Source organism: Zonotrichia leucophrys, chromosome 2 (assembly GCF_028769735.1).
Source record: "Zonotrichia leucophrys gambelii isolate GWCS_2022_RI chromosome 2, RI_Zleu_2.0, whole genome shotgun sequence".
Classification (NCBI taxonomy): domain Eukaryota; kingdom Metazoa; phylum Chordata; class Aves; order Passeriformes; family Passerellidae; genus Zonotrichia; species Zonotrichia leucophrys.
This window is the reverse complement of record NC_088171.1, coordinates 93,183,049-93,211,004: the sequence shown is the minus strand read 5'-3', so window position 1 is coordinate 93,211,004 and position 27,956 is coordinate 93,183,049. Positions and strand designations below refer to the sequence as shown.

Sequence of the window (27,956 nt, the reverse complement as noted above, 5' to 3'; positions counted from 1 at the left end):
AGTGAGAGAAGCAGTAGTGGCAGAGCTGTTTTTGAGTTAGCTGCTAGAGGTGAGCGTGGAAAGCTACTTCAGCATCAAAGCCTATTGTAGTAGCACTGACAAAAATAAATATGTTTTCTCTAAAAACCTGGTTCTATATATGAAAGTCCTTGGGGTTTTGGGGCAGGCTGCTCTTAGCCCCTCAAGTAAGTGTGTTTCTTAATAACTTGTACAAACTAGCTGTCTCTTACTTTTTCCTTGTTTAGCCTTTGTTTATTTCCTTATTGCTTTTAACTGAAAATAATTGTAACTGGACTTCATAACCCTGCGAGACTGCCTTCTGCCCAGATATTATCCTAAGATTTCCAATAGTGGGAAATGTTTCAGCACATCTCCCATGCATTTGTCTGTCTGCTGTTTAAGAGGCCAGTGCCACAACCTCCTCTTCCCAAAGTACAGCCACTGCAATTGAGGAGAATTAAAAGCTAGTTACAGACTTGCCAAGTATCTACAGCAAATACAGCTCATTAACTGCCAGGGAGTGAAAAATATGAGCATGGCCATCTGTATGAGCTTGCAGCCCTCTTGACTTTTCCCATAACCACTGTTGACCTTAGAATGATGTAATTTCTGATAAGGATGAGGAATCAAAGGGATGTTAGGGCCTCCTCCCTGCCCTTGATGTGAAACCTGAGCCTTCCTTAGTCTCTGCACTCCAGCGGACAGAAGGTTGTTCACATACAAAATCACCTTCAGGTTTTAGGTGGATTTACATTTATTTTATTGACCATTTTAGAAACGGTCATCAAAGTGAGGGATGTCAGGTAAGATGCTCATGAAGATGAATGCAACAGGGAGGGCATGGATTATTTAGTGGTGCTCGGTGTGTAAAATAGGCAGTCAGAAAGACCTGAGCTGTCTGTTTCTGCCAGCTCCTATTTCCTGCAGAGAGAGCATACTGTGGATTTAACACAAGGGAGTAATTAATATTTACCCATAATAATCCAGCTCTTTGGTCAACAGTAAAAGCAGCACAGCTCTGTTGCAGTCTAACTTCTGTCCTAGTACTTGTAGTAACCCACTGCCTAAGGATGCCCAGGCAACGTGATGAAGAAAACCAAGCAATCATCCTTTCTGTGTTCTTGCTGTCTGTTGTTTCCAGCACTGTGGCGACACAAATAGTAGCAAATTTTTTGCTAAGTAATCTGTGTGCAAAGGAGCACAGCTCAGATGTCCACAAATTGTCAAAGACTGAAAGTCTATATCTAGCTGTGATTGCCAGTCACTGTGCTCCTCCTTGTGTTGATATTGAGCTTTCCCAAGCAAGTGGCCTCACAGGCATATCAAATGCATGGAGAAGGTCCAAGAATTATTGTATCTGTTCATACCAAATTGCATTTGGGAAGCTCATGACTTTCCTGTGCTGAAGGTGAAACAGTTGACTCTTCGTGGTCTCTCCTTAACAGAGATAAATTTTGATTAATTTCTAGTATGCAACTGAATTAACTGTTTTTACAAATGCGTAATACAGATGATACTCTGACTTCCTTTTGTTCTTCTGTCAATGCTAATCTATCTTCCTAGGTCCTCTGTTCTGTACACATGCCACTGTTTACTTCTTGAAAAACAAACTTAAAAGCAGTTTAATAATCCACTGTGGCTGTACTTCCCTGCTGTCCAAATGAAGCCTGTGGAGCATAAGACTGAAAAGGTCTTCCTCCAAGGACTGTAAAGATGGTAGTCAGCTTGCCTTACGTAATCCATATGCAGCCTTTTAGAGAAACTAGGTATCCAGATGGTTTTAAACTATGGATTTAAGTTTCAGGTTTTCTCACAGTCCAGAAGATAGAAGTATTTTTTTTCTTTTTAGCAACTCTTTATGGATGCCCTTGTGTTATGCTCTGGGAAGTTATTCATGGAAGCACAGAGTTCTGTAATGCTTTTGATTTTTTTTTTCCCCTGGTTCACTTTTAGACCTTATCATTGTGAAACAGGACATCTAAATTGATGAGTTTATTAAGTCTCAGAACAACAAAAATATAACTAGAACAAATATTTCCAGAAATCCAATTCTTTTTTCAGCTGTTCATACAAATTGCTACTTATATCTTGCAGGTAAATCACATGGTCACATTAGATTTCTATTTGTACTACAATAGCAGCACACATGAAAAATGCTGAAATTGAGAATTTCTATTTAACTGCTAAAAGTCTTTCACCTGGACTGAGGTCCATACAATTTGTTCTCACATTGTAATGTAAATTCCTGAATCCTTCTTTTTCTAACACAGGTTCTGTGGGTTTTTTTGTTTGTGTATTGTGTTGAGGTTTGGTCCATCATAAACAACTGTTTCTGTGAGCTTTAGTGTAGATACAATTTTTCCTTCTCACCCTTTTGTTTGTGGTACTCCACAGAGGATGCTCCAGAGTCTCCCTCCGGCCCCAGTTCCCCAAAAGTTGCCCTACTTCCACCAGTGCTGAAGAAAGTTCCTTCTGATAAAGAAAAGGATGGTCAGAGCAGCCCCTCAGTCAGATCTTTTTCTCAAGAAGGTAGGAGTATTTGTGTAACCTGGTGTCTTCTAGTGAAGTTTGATGTTTCAATGTCTCCTAATTTGTTTTTGCCTGGAAGGGAAGAGGGTTATGCATTTGATGGTACAAAAAGCAAGGAAAATGTATCTGGTCACCTATTCAGCATCTTGTCTACCTACCTTTGATCAAATCAAATAAACAATTAATCCCTAGGTACTAATAATGTAACTGAACAATTAAGGGATTCATGTGTACATTTATGGTTGGTTTGGTCAGAACGAAGATGTTCAGACCAATAATGTGAAATTTCACACAATAGTGTGAAATGCAGCTCTGTGATTCAGCGTGTTTCCAGAGGAGCAGCCACAACTTTGTTCCTTGCAGCCAGCCCACTGCTCTCTTTGTTTTCCTTTCTGTTGGTCTCTGCACATGACCAAGTTCGCCTCCCCATCTTTGGGCAATGAGTCTCTGTGTGCCAGGGCAAGGCTTGGTACCTGCTATCTTTTGTACACAGCAGTAGGCTGCTCTCTTCTCTTTGCTGATTTTCATGTGTGCACTGAATTTCTACTTTTGCTGATGCATTTTCATGCCCTGAGTTGATTCTTAGAAGAGCTCAAGCTGCTTCTGATAGCATAGGGTATGTGGAGAAGTAGTCACAGGAATGTTGCTCACCATGGTGTTAGCTGGCACAAGTGATGATGTTTGAAGTCTGGGGGTGACGTCTTTCTCCTCAAGAAAGACGTCTAAGGTGATTCCCATCACTTAAGCTGTGAAACAAAGGGGTGCCCTTCCACACTCTGACAGCAGATTTTCACAGCATAAAATTGGAAAAACTGAGTTGAGGTAGCTACATGATGCTGGGTTGTGAAGGCTGAGAAGTTGTGCTGCCTACAGAGCCCACTGTCATCATTCAGATGATCCAGATTGCCAGAAGCATCAGAAGTCAGGCACTGTGCTTTCTTACTTCTTGCTCCTTTAAGCCTCTCCAGTCAAACACAGAATTTTCTATTTGGCTCTATATGCCACTGTACATATTTTATCAATAATAGTTTAGATTTGCCAGGTCCTTAAGGAGCTGCTGGGCTTTGCATGAAGTTGTTTGGGAAAGAGTAAATTCTGTTTATTTCATTTTTATTCCTTTTCATGTTTTCTTTTTTATTCATTGCTGTCTTACTTCCTCATTTAGCTATTCCTCTGTCCTTGCTTTCTGCCTCTCTTCAGGCTAGCACATTCAATTTATTTCTGCAACTGGTAAATCACTGCAAATCTGTCCAAGTTAGTAACAAAATTAAATCTCCTGTGAAATAAAGGTACAAATTAGATGATACTTGATTGTAAAATAGCTTTATGTTGATGATTTTAACTGTACTTCATGGGACAATCTGAAAACACAGCTCTTTGCACGGTGAGGCTGTTGCCAACACCTCAACATATCTGGATTACATTTAAACAAGCAACTGGCATACTGATTATTGCTCTCTGAATAATTGATTAAATAGGTTGGATAAGTGAAAATTTTCATATTACCTTCTGTATGTGGGCCTACAGAACAGCTTAGGAGTATAAACAAATCCTTTTCCTTGCTAGAGCAAACAGGAGATTGTCAAAAAAGAGACGCAGCTCTTGACTGTGCCAAGCTGTCTGGCAGCGTGAGAACCACTCCGGGGCAGTATTCTACCAGTGCAGAAGAGGAAGCTAATGTGCTTGGGCAGAGGATGGCACAGCCAACTTCTGGTTAGAAGTTTTCATTTTTCATCAAGGTGGTGCTTGATAACTGGCACTAACAATTGTTAGGAAATAGTAATAGCAAAGAAACCACAGAAGGGTGTGGGTTTGTCATCTGTCATTATGAGAAAGGTAGAAATCTCATGAGATTCTAATCATATTTCTGCCCTCATGGGATTTACATGGCATGAAAAAATTCACAGATAAAACATGTTTTGTGCATTTTTCCTTTGTGTCAACTCCAGTGACCAGTCCCATCTAGCCCATGCAGCCCCTCTGCAGAAGAGCACTCACTGCTATCTGTGACTGCTCAGTGCAGCAGCACTGGCACGCTGCAGGTAGGCTGGCTGCTGCTTGCTGTGCTTGCACACCTGTCATTTCTAAGATCATACACTTCAGTGTTTCAAAAAACATTTCAGCTTGAATATTGTTAGTGCCAGTTTCAGTGCATCACTCACAAAACCATTTGAGAACTGGGTAAATCAGATTATTTATTCTTACTTTGATTTTCAGTTGCAAAAGTAAAGAAAAATACCACCTAAAGAACCCAAGTCCGGCACTGTTAGTTGAAGGAGCAGCTTTTACTCACAGTGAGCTCATTCAGTAGGCTATTAAAATGTTCATTTATTTTATGTGCTTTTAAAATATAAAAGCTCCTGTTCTCAAATGGTACATATTTATGTTTCTTTACATCTTAAATGGTTAGTTTGAACAGTTGTTCAAAATTTCTTTTTTTCTAAAGTATTTTAATTGTGTATTTGAACATCTTATGCAATTCCATTTACCCACAGTTTTTCTGTTTATAAGACATCACATAACCTTTCCTCAGGCCAAAATTTATCCTTTTTGTATTATAAAGTCAAACTTAGTCCATCCAAACTGGGAATCTCCCCTCCCTATCATAATCAAATTGTTATATTTTAGTTCATTCTGAGATACCTCTCTGACAAAATAAGTTTTGTAAGCTGGGCTCCTGCCGTAGACTGCTGCAAGTCACCTGTGTTGTACGGTTTCATCGAGGCGAGGGTAAGCTCTTCTGACAGAAGCCTGCTTGCATTGTGTGAACTTTAATGCCTGATACATCTTTCAGTCATTTATGAGGCAAACTACTTGCCTATATTTATCAGACCATAAACTAAAATGGCTGCTGCAGGATGTGTTTTGGGTTTTGTTTGAAGTCAGTGAAGGCCAGATAAAGGCCAGGTAATTATTAGGAGATACTGGTATCAAGGATGACTCAAAAAATTTCCAGGCACCTATTTCTTTGAAAAGCAGTGGTGATGCCTGAATATTTTTACAGGATTATCCTCTCCAATTCTGTGAAATGGCTTTAAACACTTTTCTCAACATCCCTTCCTGTTTCCCAGCTCGTAATGCCAGGATAAGAATGCAGAGTGTGTGTAGCTGCTGGCCTTTATTTCCTCACATATTTTGGCTAGCACAAATGAGAAAACTGGTATTTTGGATTCAGGAGAACTATTTGGCTGCCTTGGGATCCCTCTCTGTAGTTCCCACATTCCTGGCAGTCCGTGACACAACCTGCCACACTTTGAAATGATGGCAGAGATGGTCAGTGGCAGGCTGGGCTGTTGCTGCGGCTGGAGCTGCATGCTGGGGACAGGGTAGGCTGTTCCTGCAGGTGGGGGGAGGCTACAGGTGACTGGTACATGGGGAAGGAGAGCTGGTGCTGCATGGCCACAGCAGCTCCTGGTGCCTTGTCAAGAGAGGCAATCACAAAAGTGGTCAGGAACAAGGATCAGTGTGAACCAAAGCCAACCCTCCCTACCCGAAATGGTGGAGCAAAGAAGGTCTTGTAATGACAACATTTAATTTTGTGGGAGTGAAGTGAGGTGACTTGCAGCAAGATCACATTTAAGGGCCGCTGTGTGTTTGAAGTCTCACTTCAAGTGCAAGTATGAGATTTGTAATGCTATCAGTCCTTGGGGAAGGTCACCCTGGTTGATGTGTATAACCATCTTGTTACCACAGCAGTTGTAGGCCACTGGTTAGGTCAGGAATCTCAATAAGGTTTTACAACTTTCTTTTCCAATTTATTTTGAAGCTTATAGATTTGGAGAAAGCCCTGGCTTAATGGAGATTTCAGATTGCTGGGTGAACAAAATGTGTACTATTGCATTTAAATCATGAGAAGTGAATATGGCCTCCTGCTTACCCCATTGCCAAGCAAAGCAAGGTGCAGAGCCATGGGTGTCCCTGGACATTGGGACCTGGAAGTGTAGAGGAGCAGGGAGAAGAAGTTTGGGTAACTTGGATGCTGAGATGAACATCTGTCCTGTTTAAAGATGCTGAGTCAAAAAGGAGAACACAGATGTGTCCTGCTAGGGAGACAGGCCTGCCTGAGATGTGCTTCACTCACAGGGGGGATGCCCAGCTGGCACACCCATCAGCCTGAGCTGTCAGGAGTGCACTGTATGAGATCCATCCCAGCATGAAAAAAAAAATGCTGTTTTGGTTTGGAAGTGGTGTGATAAGAAGAAAATTTCCAGGCCATTTCTAACTGTAATGTTTATCCATGTCACAGTGAAATACTGAATGTCATGTTTCAAGTTTGCCTGCTTGCCAGCCAACCAACCAGTGGAATAAAGCTTGCTCAGACTCTCCCTTCTCACCTTTTTCTGGAGTGAAGAATCAATGGGCCTGTGCTACTCCTCCTAGTGCAAATTAATTCAGTGGTATCAGGAGCAGCTCCCATGTGCATTAATGACTTTTTTAATTGTTTTTTTTTTCTTCCTTTCTCTTCTGCAATCATTAGTAAGTCCTGTTTCTGTTTTATGCAGCTGCAAAAAGAAGCCCTGGGCAGCAGTCTCATGAGTTCCAGGAACTGAAGCAGAGGTCCTTAAGTAAAGACGGCCATCAGGGAAGCAAGTCCAGTGACTCTGGAGAAGAAGCAGATAAAGATTTTATTTTTATTTAGCAATCAGTACAAGTGCTTTGTAGCGCAAGAGCTTTTCATAACAATCAGGGTTCAGCAATCAACAGCCCTTTTAGTCAGCTGCTCTTTCATCACAGGTACATTTCCCTGCAGAAAACCTGATCTTCCAATCATGACTTACAGTACACCTGGCATTGATTCGGTCCTTAATTTCTGGTGTGTACAGTGCAAGGCATTCCTTTCCATGCCTTTGCCTAAAGCCAGCTATACTTTCATGTATTCTACTTGAATTTCTCTGAAGCAGCTACAAGGAGTGCCCTGCATTAGGGCATTTAGAAAGCAAAGCAAATTAACTGGAGACTGTCTTACACTAATACACTGTACAGCAGGTAATGTGTTGTACTGCTGAATGTAAATGTGTCAGATCTGCACGTGACTTACCTATAAATATATTCTTGCGGTATGCAATTGCACATTGTAATTATATTAAAAGAGCACACTAATAAAATAATTTGTATAGATTATATATATTAAATGCTTGGGTATGGTTTTTACATTCTCCCATAGGGAGCTTCTTTCTTCCTGTTCTCCTACTGTACATAAAGCTCCAACGCTTACATTTGTGTACTGTCAGAAAGCACAACAGAGAAGAATTTGGATTATGTATAACCATGGTATGCTTCCACATTCGTATATTAATGTATATAGTTGATTGGAATGAGAGCAATTGAAATTTTATTAATATTGGTGTTTTCTGGAGGCCTTCCTTGGTTCTGTCTGCATATTAGCTTCATTTCAATGTGTAATTCTATGAGAAACATAGTTCAACATCTGTAAAAACATGTCAGCTTTTGAGGGAGGGGATGCAAATTTCACAGCGACCCACTTACATCGCAGGTTGAAGGGATTTTATTCATATGTATATTTGTAACAATAAAAAATGATTTTACAACTGAAATACTAGTCTTCATTTTTACAGAACTGTTTGTGGTCTGATGGTCTCTGATCTTCAAATGCTGGCGTTGGGTCACATAGGCAAAGTGTGCAGTTAAGACAAAACCTGTTTAATTTTTCTGCTTCTAGTAAAGTGCCTGTTCCAGCTGAAAAGGACTCATGCACATCATAAAAATACTGAAGGAAGATCACTATTCTCCTCAATTGGAATCTTCAGAAAAATAACCTTTCTTTGTGCCAGAAACACCTATTATTTAAATTCTCAACTTTGGTCCAAAAGAACAAAACAAAACACGTTTAGTAACTCTGTCCCATGAGCAATTTCTCTAGACCTTTTGTGCCTTTTTGATGAGACAAAAGTGCTCAGATGCCTGCCTGTCTGATGACCTTCAATCTCATCCCTGTGCACATGCAAAAAAATCATCTGAAAGATAAAAGAAACAATTACAAAGACTCTGCAAAGAAGATATGATCAAATGAAATGCAAAAAAACAAAAAAAAAGCAAAATATCTGAAAATTCAGTGACTGCAAGAAAATGCTCTGGGAGGAAATTGGGTGCAGTGCAAAGGACCAAAAGAGGCCAAAACTAACCTCACAGATGTTGTACAAGCAAGGGGAAAAATCAAGGAGGAGGACACAAGTTGAAGTGGAACATAAGAGAGACATGGCATGGCATGGGACATTGCACCAAAGCTTACCCAATTGATCCCCATTGAAATCACAAGATTTCGTTTCCCTTCCCAAAAGGGATATGAAAACTTGCAAATCTCAAAAGAAAGACTTAGAAACACTCAGGAAAAAAGATTACTGAAATAAAATGCAATTTAAAAAAAACCAAAAAAAAAGTGAAAATGAGGAGATTTGGCGAAGGGAAGGGAAACAAAATCTTGTGATTTCAATGGGGATTACTTGGGCAAAATTTGGTGCATGTCGCAGCACTTGATGGCATGCCATGCCTTTTGATGGCATTCACTTTGGCAAAGATTATTTTTTTTTAAGTATCCATGCCATCTCCCTCATATTTTCCCCTCCTAGTTGTGTCCTCCTCCTTGAATTTTTCCCCTACTTTTGCAAGATCTGTGAGCTTAGTTTTGGCCTCTTTTGGTCCTTTGTACTGCACCTGATTTCCTCCCAGAGAATTTTCTTCTAGTCAAGAAATGTCCCAATTTTTGGGTTTTTTTGGATTTTTTTAAATTGCATTTATTTTGACCATATCTTGTTTCCTGAGTGTTTGTAAGTCTTTCTTTTGAGATGCACAAGATTTTGTATCCCTTCGTGAAAGGAAATGAAATTTCCTTTCGGGAAGGGAAACGAATTCTTGCAATTTCAATGTAGATCATTTGGGAAAGCTTTGGTGCATGTCTCAGCGCTTAATGTCACGCCATGGTGCCATGCCTTTTGGTGGCTTTGACTTTGGGGAAGATTTCTTTGTTTGTTTTTTTTTGAGAATCCGTGCCATGCCCCTTATATCTTCCCCTCCAAGTCGTGTCCTCCTCCTTGACTTTTTCCCCTGCTTTTGCAACATCTCTGAGCTTTGTTTTGGCCTCTATTGGTCCATTGCACTGCTCCTGATAGAATTTTCTTGTAGTCACTAAATTTCCCAAATTTCTTTTTTTCCTCCTCCAATTGCAATTCCTTTGATGGTATCTCCATTCCAGCATGTTTGGAAGTCCTTTTCTCTTTTGGTCTTCAGCGGGGATCAATTTTGGCAAGCTTTGGTGCATGTGCCTGCACTTGATGACATATGGCCTGCCTTTTGATGGCTTTGATTTTGGATATGATTTTTTTTTTTCTTTTTTTTTAAGCATCCATGCCATATCCCTCATATCTTCCCCTCCAAGTTGTGTCATCCTCCTTGACTTTTTCCCCTGCTTTTGCAACGTCTCTGAGCTTAGTTTTGCCTGTTTTTGTCATTTGCACAGCACCTGATAGAATCCCGGCCCATTTTCTTGTAATCACTAAATTTCCCAGTTTCTTTTTTTCCTCCTCCAATTGCAATTCCTTTGGTGGTATCTCCATTCCAGAGTGTTCTAAGTCCTTCTTTTCTGTTTTGGCATTTAGCAGGGATCAATTTTGGCAAGCTTTGGTGCATGTGCCTGCACTTGATTGTGGAGGGATAGAATGTAAGAAAATAAACATAGTGCAGAGGGCAGTCTCACACCTGAGGAGTTGCAGCTGTACTAATCACCAAAGATTAGGAACAGGCCTGCCCTTAATAGGCAACAGCTGTGTCCAATAAGAAGAAGAGTGCTACAAAAGAGTGGGTTAGCTGGGTGTACTGTGAAGAGTGCTGTAGTTTGTTGTCTGTATTGAGAAGGTGGTCAGTACTGTGAGGAGATGCCCATAAGAAATCACTGAGAAGGTATGGAGCTTATGCATAAAGATGACAACAATTGATGGCATATGGCCTGCCTTCAGATGGCTTTGATTTTGGGAAAGATTTTTTTTTTTTTAAAGTATCCATGCCATGTCCCTTATATCTTCCCCTCCAAGTTGTGTCCTCTTCCTTGAATTTTTCCCCTGCTTTTGCAACATCTGTGAGGTTAGTTTTGGCCTCTTTTGGTCCATTGCACTGCTCCTGATATAATCCTGGTCCATTTTCTTGTAGTCACTAAATTTCCCAAATTTCCAAAATTTCTTATTTTCTCCTCCTCCAATTGAAATTCCTTTGATGGTAACTCCATTCCAGAGTGTTTGGAAGGCCTTCTTTTCTCTTTTGGTCTTCAGCGGGGATCAATTTTGGCAAGCTTTGGTGCATGTGCCTGCACTTGATGGCATATGGCCTGCCTTTTGATGGCTCTTTTTGTACTTTGCACCACACCTGATTTCCTCCCAGAGCATTTTCTTCTTGTCGTGAAATTTCCCTTTTGTTTTTTATCCTGGCTTTCAATTCCTTTGATGGTATTTCCATTGCAGAGTGTTCCTAAGCCCTTCTTTTCTGTTTTGAACTTCAGCAGGGATCAATTTTGGCAAGCTTTAGTCCATGTCCCAGTGTCCCAGCATGCGGTGGCATGCCGTGCCTTTTGATGGCTTTGACTTTGGGAAAGATTTTTTTTCTTTTAAGCATCCATGCCATATCCCTCATATCTTCCCCTCCAAGTTGTGTCTTCCTTCTTGAATTTTTGCCCTGCTTTTGCAACATCTGTGAGCTTAGTTTCGGCCTCTTTTGGTCCTTTGCACTGCACCTGATTTCCTCCCAGAGCATTTTCTTGTAGTCACAAAATCTCCCGATTTTTGAGTTTTTTTGGATTTTTTTGCAATCGCATTTCGTTTGACCATGTCTCCTTTCCTGGGTGTTTGTAAGTCTTTCTTTTGAGATGCGCAAGATTTCAGAATCTTGCGATTTCAATGGGGATCAAGTGGGAAAGCTTTGGTGCATTTCCCAGCACTTGATGGCACGCCATGCCTTTCGATGGCCTTCACTTTGGAAAAAAATTTTTTCATTTCTTTTTTTTAAGTATCCATTCCAGGTCCCTCTTATGTTGCCCTCCGGGATGTCCTCCTTGACTTTTTCCCCTGCTTTTCCAACATTTGTGAGCTTTGTTTTGGCCTCTTTTGGTACTTTGCACTGCACCTGATTTTCTCCCACAGCATTTTTTTTTGTATTCACAAAATTACCCAATTTTTTTTTTCCCCCTGGCTTTCAGTTCCTTTGATGGTATCTCCATTGCAGAGTGTTCCTAAGCCCTTCTTTTCTATTCTGGACTTCAGCGGGGATCAATTTTGGCAAGCTTTGGTCCATGTGCCAGTGTCCAAGCACTTAATGGCATGCCATGCCTTTTGATGGCTTTGACTTTGGGAAAGGTGGTTTTTTTTTTTTTAAGCACCTATGCCATGTCCCGTATATATTCCCCTCCAAGCTGTGTCCTCCTCCTTGAATTTTTGCCCTGCTTTTGCAACATCTGTGAGCTTAGTTTTGGCCTCTTTTGGTCCTTTGCACTGCACCTGATTTCCTCGCAGACCATTTTCTTGTAGTCACAAACTCTCCCAAGTTTTGGTTTTTTTTTTTTATTTCTTCAATTGCATTTCATTTGACCATGTCTCCTTTCCTGAGTGTTTGTAAGTCTTTCTTTTGAGATGTACAAGATTTCAGTGGGGATAAATTGGGCAAGATTGTTGCATGTCCCTGGTCTCGAAGGCATACCATGCCTTTTGGTGCCTTTCAGGACCAAAAGAGGCCAAACTAAGCTCACAGATGTTGCAAAAGCAGGGGAAAAATTCAAGGAGGAGGACACAACTTGGAGTGGAAGATATGAGGGACATGGCATGGATACTTAAAAAAAAAAAAAAAATCTTTGCCAAAATGAAAGCCATCAAGTGCTTGGACATGGACCAAAGCTTGCCAAAATTGATCCCTGCTGAAGTCCAAAACAGAAAAGAAGTGCTTGGGAACACTCTGCAATGGAGATACCATCAAAGGAATTACAAGTGAAGGGAAAAAAAATTGGGAAATTTAGTGACGTCAAGAAAATGCTCTGGGAGTAAATTAGGAGTAGTGCAAAGGACCAAAACAGATGTTACAAAAGCAGGGGAAAAAATAAAGGAGGAGGACAGAACTTGGAGGGGAACGTTTGAGGGACATGGCAAGAATACTTTAAAAAAAGAAATCTTTGCCAAAGTGAATGCCATGAAAAGGCATGGCATGTCATCAAGTGCTGGGACATGCACCAAAGCTTTCCCAATTGATCCCCATTGAAATCGCAAGATTTCTTTAACCTTTCTGTGTTGGGAAACTTGCCACTTTTCCTTTTGCTTTATTAAGGTGTTCTAAGTCAAAACATCTTAGAAGCTCTTGGTAGGTGTTTAATTTTAAAAGTAGGCTACAAAGTGGTTGTAAAGCGGTCTTCAAGGCTGGAGGTTCCTTCCTGGGTTTTGCTGTGGCTTCAAATTATGTATTTATCTAAAATTAGCAAGAAAGTGTTTTTGTATTCACATATCTTTTGATTTTTTTACCATCAGTATGAACAAATCATAAATTGCAAAGGAAAACTTCAAATACCTGTACTTTAAATGAGAATTAATTTTTTAATAAATAAACTCCAATTTTTATTCTTATGGGTCATAGAAAATACAAAATTCTGAGAATCGTAAATATGGAAGAAGGTTCGCTCTATTGCTTTTGTGAGTTGAAGAAAATTACACCAAGGATTGTGGTATTAAGACAAAAATTTAAAATTGTCTATAACTTCCAGAGCAGTTAGTTGCCAAGGATTTCTTGCTTGTGCTTCTCATCAGTTATCTGATAGTGTTCTGCTCGTGCTGTGAAAAACCACAGCAGTAGTGTGTGCTCATCACCCAAGTATCAGTAAACCCACAATGCTGAACCACACAAATGCTGTAGACAAAGCATTTGTTTGTGCTGTTAAGGAGAAGAAAAGCTTTAGTGCTGTAACGTTTGATGGCCAGAGTATAAGGATTTCATTAGACATCAGTGTTTTCCATATTAGTTATGGAAAGCCTTTCGTCTTTATTCCAGCCATCAGTGTGTTGTGGGCAGGCTGAGTGGTAGAGAAACATCTATAAAGGAGTGCTAGTGAGAGCTCTTGAAGACCTGGGGTTTGGCTTTTTGTCTGTGTGGCTTTTGGGGGTGGGGAGGAGTGAAGGTTTTCATGTTTTTACTTTCTTTCTGCCTTGCACATCCAGCACTGTCAGCCTGACTGAAAAGAATTCATGTTGCATCCAGAGCACCCCTCTTGTACCTCTTCTGCATTTCAGAAAGAATGAATTTTATTTTCTGTATCTTGAGCTCATAGAGATGATGGGCAAGTGCCAGTGTGTTTCAGGAAAGGAACAACCACTGTCCCTTAGTGCCAAGCCAAGCCAGGAAGTTAGGGGGGATCCTCGCAGAGCAGGGAAGGTGCTGCCTTTCCATGAGATGTGGGCCTTCCAAGCAGGTGTGTAGCTGAGAGGACCCTCATTTCTCATTTCCTCCCTGCTGCTTGAGCTGCTCTGGGGGTGGCCTCCTGTGATCCCTACCTATCCTGGCCCATGTGCTTCTCTGGGAGGGTGAGGGGCAGAGCCCAGAAGGCACATTCAGCTGCTTTAGTGGGCTGTCAGGGGCAAGGATTTCTGGAGTTCCTGGGAGACTGAACAGAGATCAGGCAGAGGTATTACTGAAGGAAAGGGTTGCTAACTTGTTCTCCCAGGGCATCCATAATCTTTGAGTATCACCAATGCTCTATGTTCCTTCCTGTCACACACTGGTGCTGTGCTAGCAGCTTGGTGGTGGTGGTGGGAGCAGAGTTTGGTATGGAAGAAGAGGTGGCCTGCCTCCCAGGCATGCTGCTGGCATTCATTCCCCTTGCAGCTGAGGGCATCTCCACAATGCTGTGCTGTACAGGAAGGGCTCAGAGGCTCCAGCTGGGGTTATGTGTGACACCGTGGCTTGGTCCCTGGGCCATGACTGCTGTCAGACAAGAGGGCAGTTGCCTTTACCATATTTAGGGTATGGTAAAGGGGAGGCAGCATCTGAGGTGACAGCAAGGCCCTCTGCTTTGCCCCATGCTCATCAGCATGTCAACATTCTGTGTGAACAAACAAGAGGGAAGGACCAGCAGCCCTGGTCATCCAGTTAGAAATGCTGCCCTGGAAGGGGTCTTACAATGAGCATCTCAGTTCAGAATTGCTCCTAACTGATCTACCTTTAGGAAATGGGGGCAAAAAGCTCTTCTGGACTCTGCTGCTCTGCTCTTTTCTGCTCTTAAATCTGGTTTTCAGGTTTTGCTGGCAAGGAATTTCACCCCTGATGTACATAGTGGGAGTGCCTTCTCTGACAGGCACTGAAGAAGGGCTGTGGCTGTGTGCCACTGTGAACTCAGACAGCTCTGTACCACAGCTGCAGGACCTACTTCCCACTCCCTGCTAAAGGAGGTTAAAATCTGACTGATACATTTTGAGCTTTTTAAAGTATTCCCTGATGTGCAGTAACAACAGTAAATAGCTGCTTCCTAAAATGGGAATTCTAATAATCCTAAATCTTCCCCCTCTGCCAGAGCCAGCCATCCAGGCGGAGACAAATTGGGAATTAATGTAGCCCATTAGTCACAAATCTGTGTAACCCACCACACTTAGCTCAGAGCTCCCACCAGCACAAATTCTCGCCACCATTGCTTATTAATTGATTAATGTGGAGATGATTTCTCTCTCCTATTGCAAACAAAATAAGGTATTGAGAATAATTTTTGGGAAAATAGCAGAAGGCTCTGCTCCTGTTTGAAACTCATGAGAGCTGTGCTGCCTTCCTCATGCCCAGGGATGCTAATACTGGGCGGATTGTGCCTGAATCCCACTTCTGGAGATTGTCCTCTCCTTGTGCTGAAGCTTGGGGAAGGTTTCAGGTAGAAACACTGTATTTTGCTTCTCCTGGAGCCATGAGCCAGAGGAGTAACAAACAGCACAGATTGAGTAACAGATTATCATTTAATGCTGGTCTCCTGTTGATCAGGCCTGGAAAGCAGAGCAGTCTTTCCCCATCCTAAGAAAATGCAATTGAAAGTTGCAATTTTCAATTTGTTTAAAAACAAATTTTCAAATTGTTGAAAATTGCAACATAAACACAAGGTGCCAACCTTTCCTTCTAATGCATGAGCTCCTCATCCCAGAAGTAAGGGATCATAGGAAGATCTGCCAGGCACCTTCACAGCTTTCCTACTCATCTCTGTGCTCATCCTCCTGCAGTTCCTCATGCCTCCTCCCAACAGGGGACTCTTGCCAGCACCATAGCAAGTGCCTTTGGAGCCACCTGAGCCACCCTCCACTAGTGTCCAGCATTTCCAAAGCCTCCTGACCACAGGCAGGGCAGGACTTCACAGCAGCAGGGGGAAACAGAGAGGGGTGTGCCCATTTTTGGTTGAGAGCAATGAGCTTCACCAAACAGACAGTGCTCCTGGAGTTCCTCAGGCCATGATGGCACCTTGTTTCAGCAGGCATTGCCAGCGACTGGCATCTTAAACTGCTGCTCTTATCATTGCATGTGGAAGTCTTTTTTTTTTCCTTCCTGAAACTGAGATTTCTCCAGCTCTGGAGGGCAGTCTTCCAGAGCTGTGCAGAGTTTGTGTATTCAGAGACCTGGAGAACAGGCATCAGAATGGGTGAAGAAATGCAGAAGTGAGGCTTCAGGGTGATCTGCAGGGCAGGGAAACACACCAAGTAGTGATTTGTTGGCTGATGGCAAGTCATTAGAAAGCAGCCTAGTGGGGGGACTGCATCCAAGTGCTCCTTAGGATTGTGAGATGCCCTGGAGGTTCCAGGGTCACATGGTGACGAGAGAAATCCCAGCTGATGGAGAAAGGCTGGTGCAGGGCAATGGCTGAGCTCCTGATAAAGCTCCTTTTTCTTCTGAGTCCAGGATAAAGCTGCCAGTTCTGAATAAGCAGCCAGGGACAAGGTGGTTCACAGGATGAGGCGCTTGCTTGAGCAGGACCCAGAACCAGAATGCCAGCTCACACCCTCCCTGGGCCCTCTCATCTGCGCTTGCTCCTGCTGCATCAGGGAGATCCTGCAGGGGCAGGGGCTGCGAGTGTCCTGTGGTAAAAATTCCCTCCATGCCAAGTACCAAAGAGGAATCACTGTGAGAGCAACAATGCTCATCAGCACCAAGAAGCTGAAGAGTGAAAATACAGCTGAAGAGCTGTATTTTTGAGTAGAGGGAAAGCAGTCTGTGGGTCTCTGCACAGAAGATTGTGTCATTATGAGGGATCTGTTATTACAGGACTTAATTTCTTGTACTGTATCCCAAAGCAAACTGAAGAAGCTCCTGCAGATAGAGTCTCTTCCTAATTAGAAAGCTGCTCTGCCTTTGACCACCCCTAAATCAGCTGTCCAAGGGATTTATTATATGCAGGTTCCAAGTGCCCGTGTTCGGGAAGCCTGCCTGGAAAAGCAGATATGCTGCCACTGTTCCTCCCAGCCATGAGTTGAGATTTTTGCTCTGATGCCTCTGTGCTGATGCTGCTTTGGCTGTTTATGATGAGTTCTGCCAGCTGACCCCATATCCAATCCTTCAGAGTCTGTTTTTTCTGCTTTTCCAGTAAGTTGACCTGAGAATAAAAAAGCTGCATGGGAGAAGGAGTATTAAATTAGATTGATACCAGCCAGAGAAGGCAGGAGAGGGGCTGCTAGCTTGGCAAATCCAATTTGGTTTCACTGAATGGAGGAGTCAAGTTAACTCTGTAATCTCTGTTTAGCATTGTTCCAGGAATGCCTCCTTCCCTTCCCATTTGCTTATTTGAGTAGGACCTAACAGAGGGGAGAGTGTTGTGGAGGCTGTACAGCCCAGCCTTTATTTGGACTACATTAAACTCCAGCCAATGACTAAAATAATGAAAGTCATAAACTGTAACTGAGACTGCAGTCCCTGGGTAGCAATGAGCAGTATGTAGCTGGGAGAAACATCAGCTTTTCTTTTTGGAAATCTCAGATCTCTTCTGATGTCCTGACCCCTCATTTCAGTGGAATCTTTGTGGGAAGAGGTTGTCTGCTTCCTTATAACACTCAAGCGATCCCATTGCTGGTCCAAAATGAAGAAGACAGCAGAGGACAGAAGCCTCAACTTGGAGGGCTGGCTGGGAAGGCTGGAGAAACTCAGCTTTGATGAGAATCTGTGGATGGAAATATCTGTGGGATGGTAGTCTTTGTGTCACACCACATCCATCAGTACCTGACCTGAACTGTCATTGCCCTTCTTTGCACCCTGAACCCACACACTCTGCACCACGTGAGCCAGAAAGATGGACCCAGGGTCTAGCCCAGCACAGGAATGTGGGATTTGGGGGGCAGAGGGAGGGAGCAGGATGGAAGGAGGGGCAAGAGAAAGGCATCCTTGTTGGAAGGTCTACTGCTAATAAGCAGCTTGTACTCATCTGAGGATGGGTTGGAAAGAAGAGTCTATTTCTTTTCTGCAGCAGACAGCTGCATCTCTGACTTGATTTCCAAGAAGCTGTATGAACAGTAGGGGGTTTCACTGACTGTATTATTTCCATTTCAATTTCCTTTCAGTTTGCCTCTCATTGCTCCTGCAGCATTTTCCTTTGCTGGGATGCTCACAGACCCCTTGCTGGGCAGGAATGCATCATCCCCACCCTTGGCAGCCCGAGCAGTGCACAGCAGCTCAGCCAGCACACCCACCTCCCACACCCAGCACCCTGATACAAACCAGGGTCTGGGGAAAACGGGGCACATTGAGGATCTGGGCTGCGGCTTTCTGCAGGGACCCAAACCACCTGTCAAACACCTGCCCAGTGAAGGATGAGATGCTGATGGCTGATGTTGTCTTCCTCAGTGTCTGCAGTCAGTGCAAAGCTGAGGGAAGCTGAAGCTGTTTGATGAGGAAAATTATTTCCATTTAACTGTGCATGTATTTGATTTTTTTTTTCTGTAAAGGTGAGGAGCAAAGTCCGATCACAAATGCAAATATTTGGTTTGGTTTTTTGTTCCCTAGTCTGTTCATGAATACCCAAATATTTCATTTCACATCAATACTTTGAGTCTGGCCCAAAGAATGAGGCATCTGTCAGCTGCCCCTCATTTTTGTTTCCAGATCAACAAACTGCACTTTTATCCATGTTTTCCCATGTACAGTTTGATGAAGCCTTTTTACAAAGCTGGTGGCTTGGCCACAGGCTCCTTATTTTGCTCTTTACTTGGCAATAGTTGCCATTTATTATTTATTATCAATATCAGCTTAATAAAACAGCATTGCTGGTGTCCTCAGCCGGAGGGTTCCTTGACCCACAGCAGGACCAGGCAATGGTTGTGCAAATGCTTCCAGCCTCAAGGGTCCTACTGAAGCACATTCATTTTTTTTTAAAGTTTTTCAAAACACAGGTTTGAGCTCTTCAGCCTTGAACTTTACTGCACAGTGCAAAGCTGAAGCCCAAGTCCTTATTTAAAAGTGTTCATTACTTTTTAAAATACTGCCTACCTCTAACTCTTATTTATTCCTCTGAGGAAATAAGCCAAGGCAGAGTGGTTGCTGAGTTTGGTACATGAACTGCACACACAGCAGCTATCTTCAGTGTATTCCTCAAATTTACAGTGTTCCACAGAAAGTCCAGCTGGATGAGTAAAAATTGTTCTGAGCTGTTTTTTGTTTAGTTTGTTTTTCTTCTCATTCAGGCTTAGCTGATTCACCTAAAGCAACTGGAGAAGCTGAACACATTTTAGGCATGCAGCAGGATAGCCACATTCTCTCTGCAGGCTGGGATTTTAGCTGGTTCTAGTCACTTCGAGTTAAGTTTTGCAATTCCACTCCTAAGAACCCTAAATCCATTGTGTGTAATACTTGAGGTGGGGCAGAGCAGATAAGCTGTGCATCTATGGGGTGGCCTCTGTATCTATAGGGTATTTCAGGTGAGGATTTTGTGGGGAGAACAAATGCTTAGCTGGTGCAGTCAGAAGAGGAATCCATCATCTCTGCTCCTTTTTCCCCCTTTGTAGGTATGGTATGAAATCAAAATCCCTCTCTGCCAGCACTGAGAGTGCCTGGGGTGACAAGAATACTCAGATGGATAGACACTTATCATCTACATCCTCATGCACAGGTAACAATGAGCTCTTGTGAAAGTCCTTTAAGCTTGAAGGTCTTTTTTTTCTCTGCAAACTGGACCTGGTTTCACTGGAATTGTGTGAGATGCTGGACAAATACAGGTAATTAAAATAAGGTGTTACTTCTTGTCTGCTCCTCCTCCTGTGAGAGCATGGGGAGAACCAGGTGTGAGAAGCTCTTCTCAGTGTCCTGAGCTTTGCATCTAATCCCCTAAAATCTCGCTGTCTCTATCCCCGCCAAATGGCAGGGTGCTTTCACTTGCAAAATATTTCAAAACATGGCTAGTGTTTCCTCAAGTTAGTTTTGTTAAAGATATTTATTAGTAAGAAACCAGTTGGCATGATCATAATACCAGGGGACTTTGTTGGTTATCAGCCATGCTGGTGATTTCCAAAGTCAAGTTGCAAACCATGTTAGAAACCGATGAACATCTCTTTCCTAAAAACCTGGATCAGTATGCTCCCTGTCTGGGGTAGATGGGCTTTGGGTCCTGGGAAGAGAGATGACCCCATGCTTCATGCCATGGAGCAGTGCCAGGTGCCTTCATCCCACACTGGAGATCAGGCAGCTACCATGGGGCACACGAGGCCACCACTGCCAGGCACCCATGGTGGGAAACACTGGGAAGAAGAGTCTGAAGGACACATTCCATGAGGGAGCGCTCAACCTAAGGCGAGGCCTGACTTCTGGCAATGAGGCAAGGACAGATGACAAAGAAACCTGTGGTGTGACTCTGCTCTAGCCTGCAGGGGACTTGGGCAGGTGTTCCCTAAAAATTTAGACTTTTCCCTGTCATTACCTAATGAGTTCCTCTCCCATGCTGGGATTCCCCACCTGAGCATGGTCAAGGAGTGCTTGTGGCCTTGCTGTTGCGTTAGGATCTTAGCCATACTTTTTCTGAGGTCCAAAGGTGATCCCAGGCTGCTGTCCAGGGAATCCCTGTACTGAGATGCTTCCACGCTGCTGTTTAAACACATCAGCTATACAGCATCTCCTTTTTCTTTGCACTCTGGAAAAGCTGGACATTGCTGTGTGATCTCTCTGAATGAATTTCCTGAGTAAAACACAACTCAGTTCCTCAGGGGTTTTTTCCCCTCAGATCAAATAGGAACCTTCTCAGGGCAAACATTAAATACTTTTAAAAAGCCTTTTCTGCTGCTTCTGAGAGCATCTCTAAAGTAATCATTATGTGAATAAAATCGAAATATGTATATAATCATTCAAAGGCAACCTAGAAATAACTATAAGGGTATCAAAGGAGGTAATAATGATTCTAGGAGCACACATGGAGACCAGCTCAATTCCAGGTGCATAAAATCACTGCAGGTGAATAGACAGGTGACATTTAAATCAAATCTACTCCCAGGCTGGGCCATCATTAATACAATGCTCTACCAGTACAGAGACCTTAAACCTCATGGTTTCTCCATGGGGTTTATTGTAGGAGGAAGATGATGCAGGTTTCTGTTTGTCTTCGTCCTCTGGCTTCTCATTCTGGTGAGGGATACCCACCCGATGGCTGTGAGGAATGAGAAGGTGAGAGAACTCTGCCTGCTGCTGCTCTGCTTTCACAAACCAAGGAGAGTTACCAGCCTCAGAAAATTCCCCTTTCTCCCCTTAAACTCCACTAGTTCTCTGAAGCCTCACATTTCCCTCCAGCACTTCTGCCTTCGTTCGGGGGCGGTTTTAAACTTTAAGGGCCGTTTGCAAGCGGCGCACGGCTCCTCCGAAGCGGGGGCTGCGGGGTCGGGCCGCTCCAGCCCCCCTCGACGGCCGAGCTCCATCGCGCTACAACCCACACTCGAGAGGGATCCGGGCGGGCGGAGGTTGGTGGGACGAGCCCCGGGAAGGGGGAGACTCCCCCACGGCGACCCCCGTGGGGCCGCCCCCGGGGCGGGGCCGCCTCCCTGAAAGCCGGGCCCGGCGGCGGGGCCGGGGCAGAGGGTGCGCAGCCGAGTGAGGGTGAAGGCGGGGGCCAGGCCGGCAGCAGCAGCAGCACCATGGAGAGCGGCGCCGATGGGCGCCTGGACGCCGCCGCCTTTCTCGGGGCCTGGCGGCGCTTCGACGCCGACGGCAAGTGGGGACAGATGTGGGGGGAGCCGGCTGAGGGGTGCGGGGGTGCCGGGCCCGCTGGGTGCCGTGCAGGGCACTGTCCGTGCAGGGGGGAACGCGACCGCCGGGCTGGGTGCGGTGTGGGTGCCTGGGATGCTGCACATGGGGCCAAAGTGTCCGAGCTTTGCATCCCCGAGGTCCCGCAGGTGTTTTCGAGCACCCCCTCTTCCTCCTCACCATGACTATCATAGCTGTCATTTCCACCCCAAAAGTTTTGCTTTTTCATTACTTCCTCGTTTAATCTGCTGCTCTCTCTTTTTGTCCCAGTTTGGGAGTTTTTTTGTTTCTGAAAAGTTTTCCGTAAGAAAAACTCCAAAGGGAGTGCTGCAGCTGTGCTCAATCCTCACACAGAAGTGATCAGATGAAATTGAATAGATGTGGGGCTCCCATGAGTGGGCAGGCAGGGCCCCCGGCTGAGATTCTGACCCTGAAGCCTTGAGCTACCTGCATGCAGCCCATGACATGGATCCCGAAACTTGGGCAGTACCATTAATATATCTGCTCTTTATTTAGACAATGGCTACATAGAAGGGAAGGAGCTTGACGATTTTTTTCATCATCTCCTGGAGAAACTGGGACCAGAAGTAAGTAACTGTGCTGCATTCACTGCCCATCGGGTGCAAGCAGAAAAGTTATGCTGAGAGATGGTTTGTGTTTTTTGTTCCCTGATTGCCGACTTCCTTAGCAGCCCCAAGGTAAAGAGCTTTTCTCTTGGACACGGGGTGGCATTTAAACACGTACAACAAGTGTAGTCAGCTGAGCAGTTTGATCAGTTGTTTCCAGCCCAACAGATGCTGGTCAGGGGGAGATTGCAGGTGGCACCAACTAAAGGGGCTGGTTGGCAGTGTGGAGAGAAAGTCATTTACTGTTGCTAAATAGAACCAAGTGAAAAAGCAGGGGCACACAGCCTGGCTAGCTGAGCAGGAGGGCAATGTTCATGGTTTATTTGTTTGAGCCTGTGCTGATTAGTTTTGTTCATATGATAGGTTTCTTTCCCAGGTCAATTTTTAACAAATATAGTGTCGTTAATTTTAAATGGTGCTTAGGAAGAAGGCTTAGGTCTATATTGCTGCAAATGTCTAAAAGCCAAATGAATATCGTTTCTGTTGCTCGTGAGACCCAGACCTGTCCCTACAGTGTTTCTGGGCTTCTCCTCTGGTTTCCTTTCCTGGTTTTGGCAGCATTTCCCCTCTCTGCATCTCTGTACAAACAGAAGTTGCACTACAATTTACAGGGGCTGCTTTGCTCAGCTCCACGTCATATCTTGCCTATGAGTGGCATCAGTGAAGGAGAAATCCTGCCACTCAGGCCAGCACTCGAAGTTCACAAAGGATATAGTAATATTTTCTCTACACGGAGTCTGCCCAGATATGGAAAGGAGGAAACATCTTCCAAATGGAAGGCGAGGGTTTGCCAAAAACCAGAGATGAAACAATTCCTTTAAGCAAAATTAATTAACAAAGACAGAAAAGGTAGCTGATAAAAGGCATAAATTCATGAGTATCAAGTGTAAAATCAGAATTGTACTTGCAAGCCAATTAGTACTCTTAGATCTTTAGGGCTGCAATTAAAAAAATAAAAGCTGTGAGTAATTTTTTCAAGCATATTTTTATTTAATTTGCAAGTAAATTTGGATTGAAATATTGTCAGTTTCTACAGAAATGTCTTTCAGAGAATGAATGGTTAGATGAAGAGATAGGCATGTAAAAAGGCTTCAAAAGAATAAAAAAAGATTCAGCAACAAGAATATTTAGGGACACAGAAAAGATAATTTAAAGAGAAATCAGAAAGTTTGTGATTGTTTACCCAGGAACAAAAGATTAAATTGGATGCTGCTAGTCTTGGGGTACTGAAACAGCAGCAAAAAGCATGCTCAAACAAACTCCATGACAGCAAACATGAGATGTTGAAGGAAATGCTTAAAATGAAGCTGCAGAGCTAAGTGCTGTGGTGGGACCTCCAAGTGAGGCTCTCTGGAGTGAGCTGATGGTGATAAAATCCCGGGATGAGGTCCTGGGACAGCTGAGTAGCAAACCCCATGTGTTACAGCAGTTTTTGTGGTCTTACTGATACAAATGTGAACTCCATTACATTGTGTCATTTAGCAGCATGCAGAACTTGCCAAATGAGGGTGTTCTAGCAATGAACTTCCTGCTTTAAGAAATCAATAATAGTTTTATTGCTTGTTAGAAGTCCCTGCTTGGATGACTCCAGCTTAACTCAGCACCCTGACCAAGTTTGCATCTCCTTTGCTTCTGCTAGCTAAGTTTTGCCATTTAAAGAGATAGTTTAACACAAATTGAATGGAGAAAGGACCAACTCCCTCTCCTCCTATTAAATAGAAGAAACAGGCAAATTCTGAAGGACCATGCTCACTAACTTTCAGAGTGCTTAGACAGGCTCTCAAGTGCTTTTGGTTTTTTTCCTCTCGTCTTTTTGCCTATTTTTGGCAGTGTTTCCACTCTGGTAATATTAGTGATAAAATTACATGGCAGGTTGCAGACAGAGCAGGCTGGTTTTGTGGCAGAAAATCCAAGGGGAGCTTTGTCCTGGGAAGCAGAGAGCAGTCCTCTGGGCATGGGGGTCACTTGAGTACCAAGTTAAACAAAGGTCTTAACTACCTTTGTACAATGAGTTTGTCTAACAGCATTGAGCCATTTTTCTCTTTTTCACATGATTTATATTGTACAGGCTTGTATTATGGCAGGAGGGGTAAAAAGGGTCCCCTCTGCATTGGTTTTACCATCCTACAGAAAGTGTCCTCAGTGATAAAAGCAGTGAGCTGGGACTGAGCATCTCTCTGCTGTACCACTCATCTTGACCTTTACTCCTTTGGGTTCTTAATGTCTTAGTTTCCATGCACAGTAAAAGGGGGAGGCAGCAATACACTGGCACAACTTACAGATGTGTCACAAGGATTAATTAGTGGCTATGTCTGAAGTGCTACACAAGTGATAAATAATGTTATCAACACTAGAAGTTGTCTCTGCTTGAATAGAGAATGGCTTCATAATTATATTTTCTCAGCCTGCATTCTCTAAGCTGTTATTTCTGTTAATGACCACTGTGGTCCTTCAGCTCTGTTTTTCTTCCCAGTTACTCTGCAGCATCCCCAGCTGACACTAAATGCCAGGGGATTGGAGCAGCTGGGAAAACAATGCAAAAATGAGCCTGTCAGGAAGCTGAGAGACACAGCTCTTCCAGACAACCCTGAGAGAGGAAAGAAACTTGAAATAGCATCCAGTGATGGAGGCCAATTTATTGTCTTTTATTGAACCATCAACAATCGTGGGAGGAAAGGAAAAACTTTGCAACAAAGGTGGACTTGTAGTAAACCAACCAAATCCTAGATGCTGCTTCCTGTCCCTTCTCCAGCAGTGGGTGGTTGCTGGAGGCATTTGGACAATGCACTTAACAACACACTTTAACTTTTGTACAGCCCCAAAGTGGTCAGAGAATTGGACTAGATATTTATTATGGGTCCCTTCCAACTGGAATATCCCATCCCATCCTATTCTATTCCATCCTGAGTCCTAAGAAAATCCCGTCAGTTTCCAGGTGTGTGTAATTCATCCTCATGCTAGCATTCCATCTTCTAGCTACTGATATCACCCACCTGTTTCTCTTATCACTGCTGTGACTTCTCTCTAACCATTTGAGCCTCCAGCTTCCAAGCTGCTACTGCGTGGCTGCCGTGAGCTGCCTGAGCTCTCTTCTGCTCTTTCATAAACCTCTTTCTTCTACATTATGGCAATTCTATCCACATATTTTCTAAAAGTTTTTATACTGAGGTGAAAGCCCAGCGGAAAGGACAGTTTCTTTCAGTGTCAAATAAGTAATTTTATTAGAACAGGAGCTATAGCTCTTTAAATATTAGGACAGAAATCTTTCCTGTCAGGATGGAGAGGCCCTGGAACAGGTTGCCCAAAGAAGCTGTGGATGCCCCATCCCTGAAAGTGTTCATGTTGGATGGAGCTTTGAGCAAGCTGGTCCAGGGGAAGGTGTTGGAACTGGATGATCTTTGAGGTTCCTTTCAACCCAAACCATTCTATCATTCTGATTATTGCCAAACAGAGTTCATTCTTTAGGTTTGGCTTCCATCAGCCTTGATTACCGTGGCCAGCTCCTAATCCTGTTCCTCCACATTAAGGCATGGAAGTGCCTCGAGGTATTTCTTAATGCTAACTCAACATACCCATGGTAAAAATGACACAATATGTTTTCATCACCCAAATGCACATCAAACAACTTTCAGCCCAGCAGAGAAGAGAGAAGAGAGAACCTGTCCAAAACCTAACCACAAAACCATGATGGCACAGGGAAAATGTAGCCAGTAGCCTTTGTTGGATGCTGGTGTCTACTATGGGAAAAAAGCTTTCCCACATTTGTGCTGATGAGAGTTAGAAAAGAAACCAAAAACACAATGCGGGATGACAGGGTAAGTGCTCACATATTGTCACATGCAGGAGTGCAGTAAATCCTAACCAAAGTACAGGGCCAAATTCTCAAGTGAAAGCACTGAAGTTAAGGGAGAAAGTTTGGCCCAAAGGAGAAATTGGCCATGGAGGTGTAGGGTGAAAACCCACAATTATGCAGGCAATCCAACCTACAACTATGTGGGGGTAACAAAGTCATTAATGAAATTAGTTTTTACAATGAAGAAATGTTTGGCCCAAAATTGAAAGGTTCATCTTCTAAAGGCAAAGTGTACATTACTGATGTCTCTCATCTGGTCCTTGCTGGCCTCATATCTGTACTGTGTAGCTTTTGGCGTGATAGTAGTTGTTGATTTTCTTTTCCAGCTCTCCTTGGCAGACACAATTTATTTTCATAGATCTTGTAGGAACTCTGTATCTGTGGGACCCTTGGCCTTTCTATCATATTTGGCTGAAACACTGGAAGACACATGTTTGAGCCAGCATTTTCAGAAAATTCTCTAGTTTTTTTTTTCTAGAAACAGGGTATAATAGTGACTTAAATGTAGTTTCATCTTTTTTTACACCCTAATCAATATAGCAGCTTGCTTCTAAAATCATGTCAAGAAGGAAAAATAAATCAGTTTATTACAGGATTTTCTTGGCCAGCAGGAATTAAATGAGACATCCCATTTCATTGAGTAGGAAAGGCTCTGCAGTGCTCCATACATTCACTTTTTGCCCTCCAAACCAAGTGACTCATAACTGTGTTTTCATCAAGGCAAAATTCTGCCAAGCACATGAATCCCTTAAGGAACAAAAATTTAATTAGTCAGCATGAGGCAAAGAGTGCAGCAATATAAAAGGGATGGATTAACAAAGAAGACAGATTACAGCCAGGTTTCTAAACAATCATAACCAGTCATGATAAAGAAATAAAATGCTGCAGAAATTTAAAAAAATAGTGATCATGCCCTTTCTGTGATTACAAACACTATTTAAAACCAGATTACCTTTGTGATGCTACAAACACTTCTAAAGGATTTTCACAAAAGGCAAGACGGAGACTGGACATGGAAAGGAGAAAGCAGAAAATTAATTTGTTATGGCAACTTGAAGCACAGAAGCTTTTATCTGTTAAACTCTGTAAAAGAACATCTGTAGTAAGAAATTTACTTGTTAACCCTGAAAAATATGTGAACAAAGTCATGGCAATATTTTAAACTGTGTTTTTTTATGAGAATAAAAATTATCTGGCCTTCTCATAGTACGTAGTAAAGATTTCTTTCCTGGCTGCAGTGAGAACATGCAGCAGCCCTTGGAAACCACACATCATCCAAAAACTCAGGGAGGTGCATGCACCAGAGAAACAAGGAATTACGAGAAAGGCTTCTCTGTACAGAGTGACTGGAAAGGATGCAACAGCATTCACTTAAACTCTCACAAAAAGGAAAGCTTTGCAAACCTTTGAAACTGGTTAAGGATCTGTTGCTTGAGGCAGGCAACATAATTAAGACAGCGTTCTCTGATAAAGATGTGCTCAGCTGCAGACTTTTACTTGCTGCAAAGCCGTTTCTTCCTGTTCCATCTTATGAGACAAGAGGCACATTTTGTCTGCTGTTCTTTGTTACGTCATGATTTAATGCAGCAGGCAGCCCCACACAGCCACTCACTCACTCACTCACTCACTCACTCACTCACTCACTCACTCACTCCCCAGTGAAATGGGAGAGGGAATCAGAAAAGTAAACTGGGAAAACTCATGAGCTGAGATAAAGATGTTTTAATAGGTAAAGCAAAACC

General features: G+C 43.1%; 2 protein-coding genes across 6 annotated transcripts in view; both read left to right on the top strand.

Moving 5' to 3' along the window:
- CARMIL1 (capping protein regulator and myosin 1 linker 1) overlaps positions 1–8,078 on the top strand; it is a 190,616-nt gene extending 182,538 nt beyond the window's left edge. For 2 of the 4 annotated variants that reach the window (XM_064705708.1, XM_064705709.1), the window contains 3 exons: positions 2,395–2,529; positions 4,096–4,242; positions 7,032–8,078. In XM_064705708.1, the coding sequence (XP_064561778.1) occupies positions 2,395–2,529; positions 4,096–4,242; positions 7,032–7,168 (419 nt within the window). In that variant the 3' untranslated portion in view covers positions 7,169–8,078. The remainder of the gene's footprint in view (positions 1–2,394; positions 2,530–4,095; positions 4,243–7,031) is intronic. The other 2 variants (XM_064705711.1, XM_064705710.1) reach the window with 1 other exon arrangement.
- A 2,247-nt stretch (positions 8,079–10,325) lies between these two features.
- SCGN (secretagogin, EF-hand calcium binding protein) overlaps positions 10,326–27,956 on the top strand; it is a 37,113-nt gene continuing 19,482 nt past the window's right edge. Inside the window, exons 1-3 of one of the 2 annotated variants that reach the window (XM_064703462.1) lie at positions 10,326–10,443; positions 19,518–19,621; positions 22,252–22,322. In XM_064703462.1, coding sequence (XP_064559532.1) covers positions 19,525–19,621; positions 22,252–22,322 — 168 coding nt within the window. In that variant the 5' untranslated portion in view covers positions 10,326–10,443; positions 19,518–19,524. Of the gene's footprint in view, positions 10,444–19,517; positions 19,622–21,569; positions 21,700–22,251; positions 22,323–27,956 lie in introns of those variants that run through there. The other variant, XM_064703461.1, reaches the window with a different exon arrangement.